At 44.0% G+C, this 19,816-nt stretch overlaps 1 protein-coding gene across 1 annotated transcript in view; it reads right to left on the reverse strand.

Moving 5' to 3' along the window:
• Positions 1-1,244: 1,244 nt before the first annotated feature.
• LOC128065467 (E3 ubiquitin-protein ligase RNF213-like) overlaps positions 1,245-19,816 on the reverse strand; it is a 136,381-nt gene continuing 117,809 nt past the window's right edge. The window contains exons 53-69 of the mRNA XM_052658642.1: positions 18,827-19,066; positions 18,417-18,498; positions 17,569-17,603; positions 15,697-15,791; positions 13,583-13,742; positions 11,942-12,110; positions 9,942-10,033; positions 9,075-9,326; positions 7,771-7,903; positions 7,340-7,423; positions 6,631-6,811; positions 6,006-6,207; positions 4,882-4,959; positions 3,812-4,006; positions 3,301-3,390; positions 3,030-3,208; positions 1,245-1,398 (exon numbers count right to left, since the gene is read on the reverse strand). Of these exons, the coding sequence (XP_052514602.1) occupies positions 1,245-1,398; positions 3,030-3,208; positions 3,301-3,390; positions 3,812-4,006; positions 4,882-4,959; positions 6,006-6,207; positions 6,631-6,811; positions 7,340-7,423; positions 7,771-7,903; positions 9,075-9,326; positions 9,942-10,033; positions 11,942-12,110; positions 13,583-13,742; positions 15,697-15,791; positions 17,569-17,603; positions 18,417-18,498; positions 18,827-19,066 (2,421 nt within the window). The remainder of the gene's footprint in view (positions 1,399-3,029; positions 3,209-3,300; positions 3,391-3,811; positions 4,007-4,881; positions 4,960-6,005; positions 6,208-6,630; positions 6,812-7,339; positions 7,424-7,770; positions 7,904-9,074; positions 9,327-9,941; positions 10,034-11,941; positions 12,111-13,582; positions 13,743-15,696; positions 15,792-17,568; positions 17,604-18,416; positions 18,499-18,826; positions 19,067-19,816) is intronic.

The following is a 19,816-nucleotide window of genomic DNA, read 5'->3' on the forward strand; positions in this document are numbered from 1 at the left end:
TCTATTTTTATAGCTCTCACCATTCTGTGGCCTAATTTCAAGTTGATAGAGACATCACCTTATTCAAGATGTGTATGAAAGACATTTACCTCTGACTTGTAAACAACTGCTGTCTCAGGGCTAACAGGTGCCGAGCTACCCAGGAACAGGAATTAGTCCAGAGAGGTCAGAAGCACCAGGTAGATTTTGAAAAAACGACACAAGACTTACAGTGAGAATAGCGGCACAAGATCGGGGTGCGTTACTATTCTCTTTTTCCTTTATCAGAAACTTGCCTGGTTGTATCTTCTGAGTCCGTTTCTGTGCCTTGACTGAGACCCAAAGAAAGGACCAGGTAGTCATACACTTGGGAAAATCAAGACGATGCCAAAAACTTACGTTTATTTAGCAGAATCCTACAGAAGCAAAAACTTTCCCCAGAAATGCCAGAACCATGCCTTTGATTCAACTTTACACTGATCAACTTTCACTTGGAGTTTACTAGAATACTAGAATTGGCAGGAAATCAGGCTTTCAATCCAACCCTTTCATTTTGTAGATGAGGAAACTAAGTCACTCACTAAGAGTGTCCTTGTCTCTTGGCCCAGCGCTCTTCACAATGAAAGCTTCGGGGCTCTGACCCTTGAAATTTGGCAGTGAATCTGTGGGCATGGGTGAGGGCTGGCTAGTTTGACCTCAAGGCACTCGCAGAATGGCCTGACTTGTATTTGTATCTTCCTGGAGACCTAGAAGTATTTGTACAATTCTCTGAATTTAAAGGAATGGAAGAAGGAAGAAAACCAGATTCTCTTTTGTGACTGCAGAATAAACTAGAAAAGAAGGCAAAAATTAATAACCTTATTTTCTGTCCCTCTCAGCATGCAGTAGTCTGAGGAAGAAGGGCCTGGTGTGCTGGGTGCGTGCATGGTAAGAGACTAGGACACCTGGGGCACAGGTTTGTATGTGTGAAGCTGAGAAGCTAGTTTTGGTCTCTTCTGGTCTCTCCTAGAGGATGGTGCTTTATTCTAGTTCCATGTAAGCTTCAGTTCTCACCTCCCAATGAATGGTATTCAGAATATGAGGAGATAAGTTTCTGAATATACACATGTTCCTGAAACAGCTTGGCTCTCAAGAAGCTGTTAGCCAGCACAGCACATCTTGGTCTCAAATTTAGTGCTGTGCCCACAGCTTTCCTTCTAAGCACCCACCGGTGAGGAGGGAAGAGCCTTCTCTCCCCAAGTCCCCTGTAGAGACAGGAAATAATTCTATCTCATTTGTCGATTCCGTTTCAGTTCAGCAGCCATTTTCCACACAGCGACACAGCTGGAAAGCAGTATCTCTTCTGGGAACTGAGATTCCATTTCAGGAGGAATTTCACTGTCTTTAGTCTCCATGTAACTCACCAGTGTATCTCTCAGGCTGAAAAACCAAGGAACAATAGACAGCGTTAAATAGTCATGTGACATAAGGAGACAATCAATGGTCGGTTTTTCAGTCATCACAGGACTAAAGTGCTCATTAAGGCCGATAATACTGAGAGTTAGCTTGAAGACAACTAACCGCTGAGTTACTGACCTGGCACTGGAACCTGGGGTCAAGATTCTAGTGCATCCCTGCTGCCCCCACCCTGGAGTGTGCATACTCTGTGAGAAGGAGCTCCCCTTGATAAGGGCCCAGCCAGATGGTTCTAAGCACTCTAGTAATACGTCTGCTATACAAAAAACAAAGCCTCACCATTCAAATAAAGCTTGTATTCCAGTTCATGATTTATATTAACAAAGATCATAAATTCTCTAGGAAGGGATCATCTTTCCTTACACTAAAAAGTCCAGTAAAGATTTCTTGAATAAGTTCAAAGAATACAAATGTTAATAGGCATACGCCACATAGCATAATGGAGGAAAACAGCAATTATGAAGCCCTATGTCGGTGGGGAAAACTGGAATTTGATTATCTATTTAGAAAAACAGTAAAGTGCAATTTCTACTTCAGACTACACATAAAAATGAATTGGTTAACAAAACAAATGTAATATATAAAAACAAATGTAATATATAAAACTATAAAAGAACAAGGTAAAAACATGGGAGAATATTTTATAACCTTGGTATAAGACCCTTCAGTTCAGTTGCTCAGTCATGTCTGACTCTTTGAACCATGTCTGACCCCATGAACCACAGCACGCCAGGCCTCCCTGTCCATCACCAACTCCTGGAGTCTACCCAAACCCATGTCCATCACGTTGGTGATGCCATCCAACCAACTCATCTTCTGTCGTCCCCTTCTCCTCCTGCCGTCAATCTTTCCCAGCATCAGGGTCTTTTCAAATGAGTCCGCTCTTCGCATCAGGTGGCCAAAGTATTGGAGTTTCAGCTTCAACATCAGTCCTACCAATGAACACTCAGAACTGATCTCCTTTAGGATGGACAAGTTGGATCTCCTTGCAGTCAAACGGATTATCAAGAGTCTTCTCCAACACCACAGTTCAAAAGCAATAAGACCCTTAGAGGTATATTTTCCTAGACTCTTTGTAGGAAAATTCTGTCAGATTTGGCTTCATAAAATTAAAGACTGAGCTACAGCACTTGTAATATAACAGGTAAAATATTAAGAAAAAGACAAATAGCCCAAAAGAAAAAACAGTCAAAGTATAGGAAGAGGCAATTTGGAGGAAAATATACAAATGGCTGATAAATATGTTTAGCTTCACCAGTAAATAAGAAAGTACTAGGAAAAATGAAATACCAATTTTGTCTCATTAGATGGATAGAAATATAAAAGATGGATAATATCCAGTGTGGGTATTCTTATACATTATACATTAACGTAGTTCTTTCTGTCAAATTTAAAATGCACATCTCTCTGACATAGTAATTCTACTTGTCATAATGAGAATATATGACTCTTGCAGTTGGTAATGGTAAATCATCAGGAAACCAAGTTCTGCATTAAAATTTTCATGTTTGTGGAAGATGTTGGAAGACGTGGAAAAATGTTGTGTGTGCCTTGCTCGGCAACGTGTGTATGCTTGTGTGCTTGCAAGTCCGTACCTCCACTCAGGGTTGAAATTCTCTGTGGTCTTGGGGTTTTTTAGCTTCAGGATCATCATTTCATGAAGATCCAGAAGGAAAGCCTCCAGGCCAATATGATTCAGGAAGGTGCTGAGCAGCTTAGCATTTTCAGGGTTGAGATCAACTTTGTACCTTGAATCGATTTCCCCAAATGGCTCCTGGAATGAAATAAGAACAAATGACCCATGGAAGCCTGGGAAGGGAACATGTGGCTCCCTGGTCCAGGTGGACAGGAAGAGGCCAGACTCACTTTTTCCTGTCGAAGCATCAGTTCAGACTTGTGGGCAGAGAGGATACGCCAGAGCGCAATGATGTGTTTTAACTGGCATCTATTGAAGGCCTGAAAGAGAGCAGAACTCCTGATTGGAGGCCCTGTTTTCATTCGGCCCTGTGCCAATTCCACGTCCGTCACTGTGGAGGCCACCTCTGTTTCGTGTTCCCTGCTTCATCTCCAAGATGTCTCTGAAAGCCCTCTCCCACTCGTAGCATCTCAGGGTCCACCAGTGGCACGCAGTCTGCACTCACACCTCGGCAGACTTGTGGTTTTGAGATCCTTACACTCCGAGTACATCTCTGTGTCTCCTGTCAACGTGTTCTGTTTACACTGTAGACTGGCTGGGGGAGGGGGTATTTTTGTCTCCCCTCCTTTTCAGGGGCTGCATATATTGGTACCCCTGGGGGTGTTATCCCAGTAGGAAGTGGGGAGACGATAGAGGGGACAATGCTGATTTCCTTTGGAAGAGGCCAGACACGAGACCCACCTTTGAAACCAGTGAGGTCAGATCGCCCATCTTCAGCATGTCTTGGATATACACATTTAAGTGCATGTCTGGATCCCCGCCAGCTGTGCTCAGAAACCCCAATGTGACTTCTGTGGCAGAGAGAGCTTCACAGGCGTCACTGTATGACTGCAGTTGTCCTCTGATGGCAGTGATGGCCACATTGGGGAGGGGACACTAGGAAGTCAAAAGCAGGATAGGGTCCACAGTTGGGGCATGCTGTGCACTGCTACCCTGTGAGAGTCTTATCCTCTTCACTGTCAAGGCCACAGAATGGGGCAGGCTCTCTAATAACAGCAGTAGTCTGCCCTTGGTGCTTCTTAAGTGTAGCAATATTCAGGTATGTTACAGAAAGAGAGATGAACTTGTTGAATGCTCAGATCAACTTTGTGAGAATATGAATATAGACACACATACACAGATACACAGCCCCCACAAACTCGCACAACACACATAAATCAGAAAAGCAGGAATAAGTAAGTCTCTGGACATTTTGCCTCAGCATACACAGTCATGACATCATCTCTAAAATCTACAAGCACAAGACTTCAATATGTTTATTCTCAATAAGAAAACTTCTGTTGGGACTTTCCTGGTGGTCCAGTGGTTAAGATTCCGCCTTGCAGTGGAGGGGATGCGGGTTCTATCCCTGGTCCGGGAGCTAAGATGTCACATGCCACGGAGCAACTAAACCCACGTGCTGTAGCTACCGCCCCCATGCATTCAGGATCTCATGTGCCACAGCTAGTGAGTCTGTGCCTTGTAATGAAAGTTCTCTCATAATGCAAAAAGGTCCCTCATGGGGCAACTAAGACCCAACGCAGCCAAAATAAATAATTGCTTTTTAAAGAGATTTATGACAAAAATAGAACTTCTACTGATTTGCTATCCGATTTGCCCTCTGGAAAAAAAATCACTGACTCGGAACAAAGGGAGGCCCTGAAACTCTTTGGTGCTCATGGCAAATGCCCTGAGCGAGGGCGGAAGAGTCCTAACATGGATGGAAACACTCTGGTAAGACAGAGGCACACGCAGGTAAGGCTGATCATCACCTGTGGCATTTTGTTCTTGATGTCCATGAAGAGATGCTCATAGTTCCAGTCACGTCTGTATACCAGAGTGGGTAACCCCTAAAGTGAGAAAGAAAAAGACTGGAAATGGAATCCACTGTGGAGGTTTCCATCAGATGACAATATATGCCTGAGCTGAGACTCAATGGTAGTCCCAGGATTTCAGTGCATCACCCAGCAAAGCAGGCAGCTCCTTTTGCCTCATGATGTGTGTTTAACCCGTAATCTATGACACAATGAGGAGCCCAGCCTGCCCTCCATGGCCAAGCAGACACTGTCACATAGTATTCTGTGGCCCACAAACCACCAGTGGAAGCAGGTTGCGGGGACACCGTGCTGGCACACTGAGCACAGACCGTGAGCAAGGGGGCACTCAGCTGACAGAGCAGAATGAATTAAGGCTTGAGCTCGAACAGTTCACCGCCTAACTGCAGGCAGGGAGGAAGCATAAACAGGATGAAGCACCACACCTTTGACTGGACCTGGAAGCAACACGCACAGCGCAGGTAAAGCACAGAACTGCAGCCTGCATTCAGGGAAGGGAGAGTGATCCAGCCTGCGCGGTCATGGGATTCAATGCAGGGCAGTGAATGGCGAGATGCATTTCTGGATCTTAGAAATGTGGGCTGAAGAGCCTGAAGGCAGGGAATGGTTGGGAGCTACTGCAGCAGTGGAGCTCAAAGACAGATGCTTTGAACTAGAGCAGCGGGCTGGTTGGTGAAACGGAGGCGCCTGATGATAGAGATGACAGACTGTGTTTGCAGACCAAAGGAAAAGGGGGAAAACAATGAGGTTCAGTGTGGGTGGCTGGTGGTGCCATTAACTACAGCAGAGAAATCTGGACTAAGTTCATTGAGACCTGCAGTCACCCTTGGGGTACTGAGGTGTGGACTGGATGCCTAGATGACTCTGCAGAGCCGTCGGCCCTGAATGCAGGTGTGGTCACAGATACTGGGAGTGTGGACGAAGGGTCCAAAGGATCCCTCATTCTGAAACTGCTGTGATCAAAGCCACACTTGAGGCAACTTTTGCAAAACAGACACACAGACCACAGACATGTAGACCATGGACACATGGGCCACGTCAATACAGCAGGTCAGCCTTGCCTTGAGGGTCAGCCTAGGCTTGCCCTGAAGGAAGCGGCTGATGATCTGGCGCTGGATCTTCTCCAGGTCAAACTCCTGCAAGGTCTCCCCACCCTTCTCCACGTGGTACTGACAGTTGGAGAGAATCAGTGGAATCAGGTCGCGCTCCACTTCGTAGCTAATGACGTGCAGGTCGGCAATCTCAGAGGCATCGACGAAGTAGCTGGGGACAGACAGACAGAGCTCAGGGTCCCAGTGAGGTGCACGTGGCCTGTCCGTGCAGAGCCAGCTCCTGTCTGATGTTGCCATAGGCTGTGCAGGTGCTGCTGCTGCTGCTGCTAAGTTGCTTCAGTCATGTCTGACTCTGTGTGACCCCATAGATGGCAGCCCACCAGGCTCCCCCATCCCTGGGATTCTCCAGGCAAGAACACTGGAGTGGGGTGCCATTTCCTTCTCCAATGTGCAGGTGAAGGGACACGCAAATCTGTGACACTTGTGAGCATAGCTGAAGGGGTTTCTGTTCAAGAAGGACCTGAAGCCTGGCTTGCTGTCTCTAGGTCTGGTGACCCTATTTCCCTGTTTGTTCCCCCTAGAAACGACTTCCTGCGCTGAAAGAACGTCCCCTGCTGTCGGCTTGTGTGCTTACCTGTTGTCTTCTTTGGAGAACTTCTCTACCGCATAGACAATTTCATTGTGCAAGTTAATCAAGTAGCTGACTAAGGCGGTGGAGCAGAGGCCCCGGCCCTGGCGGCGAGGCAGGATGACTTCCAAGTCAGTGTCCAGATCCAGGTCGGAGCTGCAGTAGTCTTTAGGGAGCTTGATCTCACCTTTAAACGACAGAGGGGCAGTCACCTCCCTGCTGTTTCTTTCATTGCCTCAGGACTGGGAGCCCACCATGGTGGGAAGGCGGGCAACGCAGAAGCCCCCTCAACAGAACAGAGCTGGGAACCAAGAGTGCGTCTGTCTCCCATGTCTCTTTTATGTGCTGACAAGTTTCCAATAGTCTCAGCTCCTTTTTGATTTTATACACTTTACTTTGATTTTATAAAATTTATTTTGAATTTATAGGACTTTAGAAGACTGAGGGATTGTTCTTTCTGATATGTTATGCACTCATCAGACACCCCCACAAGAGTCCAGCATTAGAGACGCACAGCATGGTGCTGTGCACACACGGAAAAGGCAGAGTTCAGCTCAGCTTAGTTCAGCCGCTCAGTCGTGTCTGACTCTTTGCGACCCCATGGACACCAGGCTTCCCTATTCATCACCAACTCCCAAAGCTTGCTAGACTGGAGAGAACAGGCCTTCAGAGAGGTGCTCCTGTAATGTTTACTATTAAAGGGGATTTGACTTACCATTGGTCTCCAGCGATCGCCTCAGCTTGTTCCATGTTGACAGAAAGATAGTGATTCTACTGCGGGCTAACTTCTTCAGCCCATCTAGCAAACAAAACACTTTTTAAGAACTCCAAGATAACACCTACTCCCATCTAGGTCAAACCAACAGAATTGCTCTTTGACCCCCATCTTCATATCATCACCAAAACACTCTAAATGCTATTTAAACTAAAGCTGAGTTTGAGGAACCAGAGAGAGAGAGAGGGAGATTCTGGACTGCTATAGCAAAAGCCTCTAATGTGTCCCAGGCATTCACAGCACCCACTGCTTCATGCTACAAGCTTAGAGTACAGAACACACATTAGCCCTGAACTGGAGCCCCTGAGTTGGACCAATTCTTTGTACCACAACAGGGGTAATCCTGATGCCCTGTGAAAGCAGAGCCTTACCTGAATCGTGACTGCTAATGAAACTTTGGATGGATTTGTACTCAACATCTGAAACATTCTGGAATCGTTTCACTAGATTCCTTTGCAGCTCCAAAACCTCAGGCAAGAATTTCACCAGTCTCAGTTCTGCTTCCTAGAGAAGGGAAGAACACCGGGAACACTTTTTTAACATATCTACATAATATTCCTGGGAAACAGACTTTGGGGCTGGCTCAGGCCATGTATTTGTAGTTTAATATGGTCAATGTGCTATTTTAGATGATAACACATCGTAATACTTGCGAATGGGTTAATAGGCCAAATTGTTCTCTCAGCAAGTACCTAGAGACTGCTTACAATGTGTTGGCCAGCGTTCTACCCTCTAAGGGTCAAGAAGTGAAGCTGTGCGGCTGACACATCAAGTGTTGGCCAGATGCTGATGAAAGAAAACAGCCTTTTGGGCCCATGTGTTGGGCTGGGTGTGGAGAGGCACTGCTGAGAGCAAGAAGACGAAGCATCTAGGCAATGATGCTTAGAGATGATCCAGCATCATTCTGAAGACCTAGGACCTTAGCTTTTTCAGTTTAATGGACCTGAGCACACCAGTGACAGATCAGAGTGTTCTCATGGTGGCGTTCACACCAGGAATCCATTTTCTTTAACTGACCCACCAAAATTTCTGCATCATCTTACTTCTTGCTAGACTGCAAATACTGGTGCATGGAGGGAAATGATTAGAAAATCTGTTGTGGAAAATAAGAGTTCAAATGGATTAAACTTAGGAACAGTGTGTAATTCTGGCTCTAAAAGGTATGATGCACATGTTACTGTGTTGCTGTTCTGTTCCCCTCCAATCCTATCACCACCCTCCCTCTGAATGGTTCAGGAACAGGGAAAATTTTTTGTTTGATTTTGGCTATGCATTCTCAACTGAAGTTTTTTCATTCATCAGACACTCATTTGGTGACTAACTGCTCCAGGCACTGGGGAATGAAGATGAACAGACAAAGGAAAGATTTTATTCTATTTTTTCTTACTGAGTGATGGGGAGAAACCCTCCTGGCCCTCAAGTACTTTGCAGATTCCTACTAATTCCAATTCGTGTATATATTTCACTTGTGACTTTATACTTCAACTGACTTGTACAGATGGATGTGTTTGGAGATCTCTGCTCTATCCCCGAGTCTTCTGCCAGAGACACTTTATTCAAAAATCAAAGTAGTTTAATGGTTGTCTCATCTTCAGGGCTAATCAGACTAAATGAGAGCAGGGTCTTCATGTCTCCAGGGGACATGTAAGTGGCAGTCACAGTGAAGCAACCTCACCTTTTGCAGGAACTTCCAGAGGATGGGCACTGATTCTTTGCCATTCTTCTGCTCCACGATGTGCTGGAGGTACTCAATGGTGATCCTTTTCCTGCAGCTCCACATCTTAGAGCAGTGAACCACGCTGTTTTTGGGCAGGTGGGGCAGGAAGGTCACTGGGTCACCGTACACGATTTTGGCCACAGGGTTGGAGCTGATGCGCTCATCTTGGCTGATCTGAGAATTCACCGCCAAGAGGGTTTTTTCTAGATGCTAGGTGAGGAAAGTGACATGGGATCTGGAAGTGAGATGCTACTTCAGATGGACTGGATACCTAGTGTGACCTTACCAGTGGGCTGATTTGGGAGGCTGCCCTCCTTGTTTTAGCCCATAATCAAATATTCACATTTGCTATCTTTATCATAATTTATATGTTCCTTATTTGCAGGGTTTTGTCTCTCCAAACAGAATGAGTCTCAGACACCTATATTTTATTACCATTATTTTGAATACTTGCTGATTTATATTTCCCGATGGGCTTTACTCTCAGTAACATTCTTATCTGACAGAGTTTATTTCTCTGCCTTTTGCTCACATGTTCTGCTATAAAAAGTAGTGGAGAGAAAATGACTGCCGGCATTCTGGACTACCAGTAATTCCTCAACTTGACATACTGGCCCACCTTGGGAGGGGACAGAATGGGGGAGGGGTCAACAGGAGGGTGGGATGACCAAATAGAGAACACCTAAATCTGTGACTTAGCCTAGGGTTTCTTTCTCTAAGGCACACTTGCAGAAGGGACAACAGACTGAGAGCTCAGCAGAGGCCACAGAAACCCCTTCCTGCACTTTCCCAGACAAAGTAGCCCCATAACTACTTGTCACTTACCTCTAGTTCATGCAGCATAATAGTCTCAACAAGCTTTTCCCACCTGTTCCTCTCTTCTCTGGTTGACAAGTCTGCATCAAAATCTGAAGAGCCTACAAAGAAAAATGTGTGTGTTACCCTTGAAACAAAAGCCACAGCAGTCTGCATAAATGCTAAAGAAATGTTCAATTGAAATAATGCTCCCTTAGGGAGCAGGGGCGCATATTTTTTCCTAAAGTAACCTGAACATTTAAAAACATTTCCTGCTGCTAACACCAAACTCATGATCTTTGTGAAGATACTTCAAACTCTAAAATCTCTAACCCACATAATTATCATCTTAAAGCTGTTCTGAACAAAATTACTGAAAGGACCAATACTGTAAATCAGAAGCCCAGGGCCAAAATAACAGTAATCAGTGTCTCAACTGCTGCCACCTGGGCTTGAAGATGGAGGCAGGACCCTGTGGGTGCCCATGTGATGCAGAGTGTTGTAGAAACGGTCAGTGTGCGTCTAGAATTTGGTCACTTTGTCACTATGAATTTGGCTGAACTTACCTGGTGTGAAATCACACCAGAATGAAAGACTTATAATCAGATTTTGCTAAATGGGTAAATCTGTGCTGATGTTGGTTTCTGGCAGAAAAAAAAAAAAAAAAAAGCTCCTGAAGTGGATTTTCCTGCCATGTGGCAGAAGTTTCAATTGCTGTTGTTGTTATTTTAAATAATATTTTCACTAGAGCAGTAATTTTAAGAGATTTTTGCAAATAAAAAGAAAACAAAACTGGTCTTAATTCCAGCACTCAGATAACCCTCTTATTGTCTTCCAGACCTTTTATTTCTGGGTGGATTTTAAATTTTAAACTAGAAAAATTAGCTCAGTGATCATAATAGTTGTTAGCCTGTTTTTTATGTAACAAATTGTGGACGTGACACGTATTAAGTCAAGCTGAAATGGGTCAGGACCCATTGGGCCTGGGTAATTGGGCCACTCTTATCCTCTGCCTGCCTTTGTCTGTGGAGAAACTTTAGCCAGAGAATAAGTTTAATCAGAGAAATGAGAAAATACAGAAACAGAAAAAAACAGTCAATGGAGGCCAAGTAATAATAATGTAGTCACAAAGTATAATCAAGGAACTTTAGTTCATTCTCAAGGGTTATAGATAATATTCTGAGACATATTCTGTGAGCTGTCTTATAGATACTGAAACCCCAGTTGGAGAAATTAACCACATGATGACCATACTGAGCCATGACATAATCTGCCACAATTCTGAGAGTTGGCTTCAAAGAAATGGAAACAAATCTACCCTGCAACTGAAGATTAACTGTACAAGACAATGATGATGATAGTCAGACCATCGACGACCAATTTCAAGAGCAGTGTCACAGCTGACTATCCTGCTTTGGTATGTAATTCCCTCCTTTCACTCATAAAAGCTTTTACCTACTAGTTGTCAGAGAAGGGAGTCGGCCTTTGGCAAGACATCTACCAGCCATCCTCTCCCTTACCCCTGCCTGCTGCCTGCTGCTGGCATGCTAAATAAAGAAAACTTCTTTTCACCAAGTTGGCCTCTTTATGGCTTTTGGGTGGCAAGCTGCCAGACCCCACTTTTGGTAACAAGCCCACTACAGCATTTTTTAAGGAAAAGCAAATGCTGTCCTCGACCCACTCCTGCCAGAAAAATAGGACAGATGTACAATAGAAAGAAGCCAAGTTCCAAGCATTTATCAAACATGTCTCTTTGATGTTTCTTTAATACACGTTGCCTCTTTTGGATGCCGTATGTTCCCCATGCAGTGGCTGAACTACATCCAAGGCTGACTTTTGAAACTAAAGCCTCCCAAATACACTCGCACCAGCAGGGGGTCAATGGAAAGGCCAGGCAGGTCCTTCCCTCCCCGACTCTCTGGAAAGTGCCCGTCTTCCTGCTTTGCCCTCATCTCCTTCTGGGGTCAAGGAGTGCCCTGCTTCCTCTCCTGGCTGTGCCCCACCCCCTGGCCCCATGCCCAGCTCCTCACTGTGGCCCTGCTCTCGGAGAAGGCGGCACAGGACGAGGTGCACCACGCTGGCGGTCTCGTCCGTGCTCCTCCCCAGTGTGTTCTTTAGCTGCTCCAGGTCTCTCTGGATGTGCTGCTGCAGAAACCCTTTGGGATCCCTCACCAGAGGTTTGATGATGTTCATTAAGTCCTGTGGGGGCAAGAGGACAAAATGTCAAGCAAGGTCTTGTTTGTGGAGGGGATGGCAATTCAGGAGAGGTCAGGAGGGGTGAAGAGCCAGTTCCGAGCCAGAGGACAGTCTCTAGGAGGGATGTCAGCGAGATTCAAACAGCACAGGCGACAGAAAGCTGAGGAGTAGAAATGACTACAGTCTGAAGATGACTGCCTTCTATATTGTCAATGTGAAACAAAGAATTTTAAAAACCTAAACTTTTTGCTCTCATAGTTAATTAACTGAGAGAAAACTCAGCATGCTCTTTCTTTCTTCCCCAGAGTCACAGCAAAGACACAGGTAAAATCATGGTTATTTTAGCCTCTCCAAGCCCAGGTGTGGACCGGAGACACAGAGAACTGTTCATTAAAAACTGTCTTTACATAATCTGACAAGTAGTTCCCCTTACCACCATAGGCCACAGTGGGAAAATTAGGATATGTGAATTTTACATTGTGTTGTGCATTAGGTAACACCCCTTATTTGAAATTCACAGAAAGTGGCTAGAACTTTCTATTTTATATTTTTCAACTATTTAAATGATTTACTAAACATTTTAAATGATTAAAAGTTAAAAGTCAAAGTACAAATTATAAGAGTGACAATCAAAAATTGAGACTAAAATGGTTTAAATAATGCTAAATTTTTATTTAAATTGTGATTGCAATTGAACATTTTTAAATGTTTTTATATAAAACTTTTAATTCAAAATTCAATATGCATCTAAAGTCAAAGTAAAGAATTGGTATTATATATTATTAACCTGAGTTTGTCTTTATATTACCCTGTTGGTTATCTGTCTTTTACAATGGTTTCCTTCTTTTTAAACTTCCAGTGAGTTACATTTAGAATAAGATTTACTCCTTCCATGGAAAAAAAAGGATTGGTATCAGGTTTCAACATGTTGCATCTGGACCTACATACACAGATAAACGTAGGTTAATGAGATTTGTTTTATATTGTAAAACATTCCTCATGTGTTATTATTGCCAGTACCATGCTAATTCATGAGAACCTCTTGAACCACAGATTGGAACTTCAAAGAGGAGTAAGAAAATAGTTCCTCGTTTCTACTGGGGAAGGATACTTAGTTATCAGAGAAGCAAGACATTCACACTCTCTGAAAGGAAAGAGTGGACAAATTCATTGATCTGTCTTTTCCCTTATCCAAGTACTGCTCTCAGATCTTCCACACTTCCTAAGTAGTTTCTGCTTCTGATGTCAGTAAGGGCACAACACATAAACCTCTCAGCATGTAGGCATAGGAAGCAGGCTTGTGTTTCAAGGGGCAAAATCAGAGAACTGGAGCAGAACAGGGTTAGCCCCAGTGAAACCAAGCAGGACCCTGCAGGGCCTTCCCAGGAACCGGGTAGGGTTTTTTAGATGAAAGGATTCACTATGAAAAAGCCACCATAGAAACTCGTACGTGATTGGGCAGTGCCATGCTCTACCTGGGGACTCTGGGTGGCTCCCAGAAGCATAGCCAGATGAGTGAGCAGCCGGATAAGAAGGAAGACCACTGGGGACATCTGTCGGTCAGATACCACAGGCACACCTCTGGGTGGTGGGTTTCCCAGCACATGGCCAGTTTGAGTTCTGTCCGTGGTATCACTGGAAAGGACGAGAGATGACAGGGTGAAGGCTGAAGAAGACCGTTTCTTCTGGCTCTGGGGGCGCACTTCAGAGTCTCAGGACCGAGAGACCGGCTCACGGTTTTGAAGAAAATGATGCTGAAAGTTACTGATTGTAATAAACCTAGACCAGTTTTCCGAGTCTTTTTCTTTATAGACAGGCCCTTCTGGCTAACCAGAAGCCCACAACAGTGTAAAGTGGCTGTTTGTGAGACTAGCTGGGGGGAAGAGGGGCAATATAATAGTAGGGGGTTTGAGGTACAAACTATTATGTATAGAATAAGCTACAAGGATATATTGTACAACACAGGCAATATATCCAATATTTTATAACTATAAATGGAATATAGCCTTTAAAATCGTGAATTACAATACTGCATACTTGTAACATATAGTATTGTACATCAACTTCAGTATAAAAATAAAATAAGTCTTTCTGATAAGCAGCCCTGAGATGACCTCTAAAAATGGCTCATCATTCACTTGACCCAGAAAACCCCACAAAATCATGCAAATCAAGATTCACTTTAAGAACATTGGTGAAACCTCTCCGGCCATTGAGGGGATGCATATCCGAAAAGCCACCGGCTATCAGGAGGATGTCACTTTACAGAAGCAGTGTGTGCCATCCCACTGTTGCAGTGGTGGAGCTGGTCGGTGTGCACAGGACCAACACGGGCTGAAGGCAGGGTCGGCGGCCCGAAAACAGTGCTGAATTTTTACTGCACATGCTCAAAAATGCAGAAAGTGATGCTGAACTGAAGGACTTAGATGTAGATTATCTTGCTTATTGAGCACAGCCAGGTGAACAAAACCCCAAAATGCGGCACAGGACTTACAGAGCTCAGGGTTGGATCAACCCCTCCATGAGCTCTCCCTGCCACACTGAGATGATCCTTTCTGAAAAAGAACAGACTGTTCCTAAACCAGAAGAGGGGGTTGCACAGAAGAAAAAGATACCCCAGAAGAAACTGAAGGGACTAAAACTTAAGGTACGGGAATAAATGCTACAAAAAATAAATGCAAATAAATAATAATGATGAAATAAAATCATTATCAAAACAAAACTGGCTGTTTGTGCTGTTCCTGGGGCCATATGTCAGGATGGTGCTCTGGACCTGCTTCTTGCCCTGAATCAGTGGGGGAGTGGCAGGCAGGCAAAGGACAGAGTCTGGAGTAGCTGACATTAACATGGAAGTATATACACACCGGCCTCCTTTTCCCACATAAAAACTAGGATCCAATCTCTGCAAAGGATTTGGCATCACACCCAGATGGGAGGTGTAGTGTGATGGCTATGTTCAGCTGAAATGATACTGGAGATTCTAGGACATTCTAATAGTTTATGGAGATAACAGGTTAGAATATTTTAAACTGTAACAGCACCAAAATAGCTAGACTATAAGATCAATGTAGAGAGGTCACACCTCCTATTAAGGGAGCATTTACAACCATACTTGTCTAATGAGCAAGTGTGGGATTATGAGATCCGGTTTTTAGCTGGATTCTGAAGTATTTGATAAGATTGACTAGGTCTCCTCTGTTTTTCTCAAAAAAAAAAAAAAAAAAAAGGTAAGCTAAGAGTTTGTAAGTGACAGACTTAAACTTCCTTCTGAATTTGCACCCTGTTTATGTCAAGCAATTTCTACAGGGGTTGTAACCAAGGTTCAACTGGAAGATATTTGAATTAAAAAGTATTAATAAGTATTAAGGTATGGTCTATTTTTGCATTAAAAGCCCAGTTAGCCAGTGACAGATCAAATGCCTCACTACTGAATGACCACAGAGACCTTGGCGTTGATATCCAACATGACCCAGATCCAAATGTACTATCGTAATTGATAATATATTTAGTAGTGATTTATCAGCTGGAATAGAAACAGCCGCAAAGCACATGGTTTGATTATTTAGCAAGGAAATAGAAAATTACATACTCGATAGCATGAAATCCCTCCTTTGGTTTGTGATTAATCCCTCCAATTGGAGCACGACAGTCAATACAAAAGCTCTGTTCCGTCGGCATGCCACACTAGGAGAAACACAAATGTGACCCCAGATCAGTTTGGACAAATCTCAAAGTATGAGCACATTCTTAGCACAGAAGGTAGTGGATGCCACTAGGACTGCTTCCTTCAGTGTTTGTGTATGTCGGGTGGGGCTGCAGGAGCCTGGGAGACAGGGCAGGCGCTCCGTGCCAACCGTGTTGTGTGTGTGTGTGTTAGTCGCTCAGTCGTGTCCATCTCTTCGCGACCCCATGGACTATACCCACCAGGCTCCTCTGTCCAGGGGACTCTCCAGGCAAGAATACTGGAGTGGGTTGCCATTTCCTTTTTCAGCCAACTATGTTGTATGTGGGCAAATTTAGACTTTTTTAAGAGTAGAGGCTATTAAGTTTTATTCCCAAACAGTCACTTTAGAGACAAACATACAAAACTCAATCTTTTATTTTCACATTCATCACTGTTTTCCATTCATTCTCAGATGAGCTTAATGCTTCATTATCTAACACCACAAATACTACAGTAGCTTCCAAACTGATTTCCTTAAATGGCATTCCTTAATGCCATTTAGACTTTTTTATTTTTAAACAATGTCACCATATGATTTACTGCTTCCAAAGGTTCATTTTTTGAAATCAGATTGTGTGCTACTGTAAATACACTAATAGTCTGTAACAAAACAAACCAGTCTCAGATTCCTGGACCACACAATTTCAGTACTGGGAGCAGTCTTAGAAAGAATCTATTTTAATCCCATTTCATGGACAATGAAGTCAGAAATATAAGGTGCGAAGCATGTATCCTCCAAGCTGCTTATTTACTGTATTAAATAACATTTGTCTGTTTCAGTTCAATAGCCTGCTCTGAGCAGGTATAGATGACACAATGAATGGCCTGGCTAGATGCTTTGGGATTCAGAGATGAACAATGTACACATCATCCCCTCACAGGCTTACAAGCCATGCAACTCCTTTCCTAACCCTTTGGTAAGCAGACCCTGTCTAGACCCTGTCTCCTTGCTGGGCTAGTAATCCAGTCTACAGTCTAGTCAACACCTTGTCATCACATGAAGACCTGTGTCACTGATTCTGTACTGTAGTGGCCAGGAAGAACTGCCAGCATGGTTCCAGCCCTGCAGTTTTGTCTTTCAGGGGACCTTGAGGAACATCTGGAGGCAGTTTTATCTGTCACACTGGCGAGACAGGATACTACTGCCATCCGGTGAGTTGAGGCCAGGAACGCTTGTAAACCTGCAAGAATGCCCAGGTCAGCCCCGCAGGACTGAGGTCAAGAAACCCAGGCTGGAAAACCTTCATACCGTTTGGAGGTTTAGTCAGAATACGTAGTGAAAGTGAAACTCACTCATTCGTGTCTGACTCTTTGCAACCCCATGGACTGCAGTCCATGGAATTCTCCAGGCCAGAATACTGGAGTGGGTAGCCCTTCCCTTCTCCAGAGGATCTTCCTAACCCAGGGATCAAACCCAGGTCTCCCTCATTGCGGGCAGATTCTTTACCAGCTGAGCCACAAGGGAAGCCCAAGAATACCGGAGAGGGTAGCCTATCCTTTCTCCAGCATAGCTTCTTGACCCAGGAATCGAACCGGGGTCTCCTGCATGGCAAATAAATTCTTTACCAACTGAGCGATGAGGGAAGCCCCATAGAACTGCTGTCAAAATGAGTCTGTGTTCTCCCCAGAGGTCCAGTCTCTCATTATCCTCTTCCCACATGGGCCCCCTCCTCGGACCTGGAGGAGGAACACACATTTTGAACCTCCCCAAACCCTAGCCCAAATATCAAGACTCACCTCTCCTACAGAGCACACGTGACCATTTGGACATGCTGTTGAAAGAATAGGACACAGTGTTGGCTGGTGAGGCTTTGCCTAATGACCCACCATTAAAAGGCAGTCCTAACTCCCTGCTTTCTGGTCTAACCAAATAATGATGTGGACTTGAAGTTGCAAGCATGTTACCAGAAATCTTAAACTCTGCTAGTTTACTGATAGATATTTGGCACATACCAGGAGCTCAACTTGTATCAGTGAAAAATAGTGTCTGCGTTTAATCTCACAAAGCAAAGAGAAACTAGATTACAGGCTCATACCAGGGGTTATTTTTGGAGGCAAAATGGATAGTATTTTATACCCTCCTATTTATTCTCTTTGATTTTTTTTCTTTTTGCTGTGAGAAGGTTTTATAACTACTTTTAAAAGATTATCTACTCAGAACAATGGCAAAATTTACATCAGTTCATGGGTTATATTTTTTCCTCCCTCAGTTCTATATTTCTAAAAGAACTATCTTTGGGCCAAAACCTTGGTTGAATTGTGAGCTGGCCCTAGACTGAGTTTCTGATGTGGTTCCCAGTGCCCCCTTCTCCCCCAAAGGGCATATTCCAGGACACAGAAGTGCATCCGAAAGGACCCTTTCCCTGTGACTAAGAAAAAGAATGATCTGGTTCATCCACAGTCAGCAGGTACCAATTCCCGCAAACTGTTCATGTTCTGCAAAGGCACCCATGTCAGGAGGAGGCAGGCACCTTGGACCCTTCAGGCACAAACCCACGTAGCCCCATTCTGTACCAACATTTTCTGTAGTTTTAGGTTGCTATTCAAAGCCCAGGAGTGGGATTTCACCACAGGCCAGCACTTACTGTACCACTTGACTCCTTCCAGACCCTTCCAATTCCTAGCTTGAGGCAGCAAGTCTTCAGGCATTGTTGGAAGAAAGGCATTCTGAAAAGTCAAAAAAGCAGAGCTGGCTTTAGCTTAGTGAACACATCGATTGGCTGTCACTGCTCAGCAAGAGGCCTTGAGTAAGAACGTGACCTTGATTTTCTCTCTTCTCAACCCCAAAAGCTCTCTATGAGGAACACAGAACAGCTCTCTACGAAATAACAAAAGGCAAGGCAAGGTTTTCACCACCACTGTGGACTAAAGCACCAAGTGAGAAAGAGGAAGATGGCGAACCTACAAGAGAAACAGGTTCAGCAGTTTCTGAGGTACCGGCTGGGTCTCTAAAGCTTTCCCTGTGAATGCAGAAGAAATCATATCCCAGTCTTACCACCATGAGGTGTGGGAAGAAGGCCAAATTCTTCAGGGGTCCTAAGACTTGGCTTCGTCCACAGAGAAGGATGGTTGCAGCATGAACAGCCATTTCTATTACTGTCCCTTCCAGGTTGTTGACCCCAGGACCTGTCCTCAGCAGGGGTAGTTCATTATTCACAAGGGACATTGCAAAAGCTCTGATATCAGGAGACAAGGTCTTGTTTTTCTCAATGAATTTCTTCATAGCCTCACATTGCTGACAGGGAAAAAAATACATCAAATAAAAATATTATATGAATAGCAGGAGAAAAACCAAAGGTTTTCTCTTATGTTAATCATGCTTTTTGATATAAAAAACTTATCAAATATCTGCTTAAGAGGAATTCTCTGGTGGTCCAGTGTTAGGACTACCGCTTTGACTGCTGAAGACCCGAGGTTCACTCCCTAGTTGGGGAACTGAGATCCCTCAAGACACAGGGCACAGCCATAAATAACTAAACAAATAAAGTTAGTTGCATTAAAAAAGTTTTAAATCAAGGTTAGAATGGTTAATGACTACTGCTGGAAGGGGAATTATCCAGAGGAATCTCTACAAACACAGAAACCACATATGCAAGCACTAGTTTTGATAATTCTGTTTTGGAAAACATTATTAAGACATTTTTAAGGCAACTTTATTTTTATTCATTTATTTTAAATTCATTTGGCTTCAGTGGGTTTCAGTTGTGGCATGTGGAATCTAGTTCCCCGACCAGGGATTGAACCCAGGCCCCCTGCATTGGGAGTGCAGAGTCTTAGCCAGTGGACCACCAGGGAAGTCCATAAATCATTTTTTTTTTACTTTAGTTTTAATTGTTATTCTAAAAGCTTTGGGTGAAACAGAAAGTAGTTCCTCTTCATTAGAATGCTGAAAACCCACATCCAAGATTTTTTAAAATTATGGGCATAATTGGTGTACATGACTTTCTTTTTAAATAAATATTTATTTATTTGGTTGCATCCAGTC

Source organism: Budorcas taxicolor, chromosome 19 (genome assembly GCF_023091745.1).
Source record: "Budorcas taxicolor isolate Tak-1 chromosome 19, Takin1.1, whole genome shotgun sequence".
Taxonomy (NCBI): domain Eukaryota; kingdom Metazoa; phylum Chordata; class Mammalia; order Artiodactyla; family Bovidae; genus Budorcas; species Budorcas taxicolor.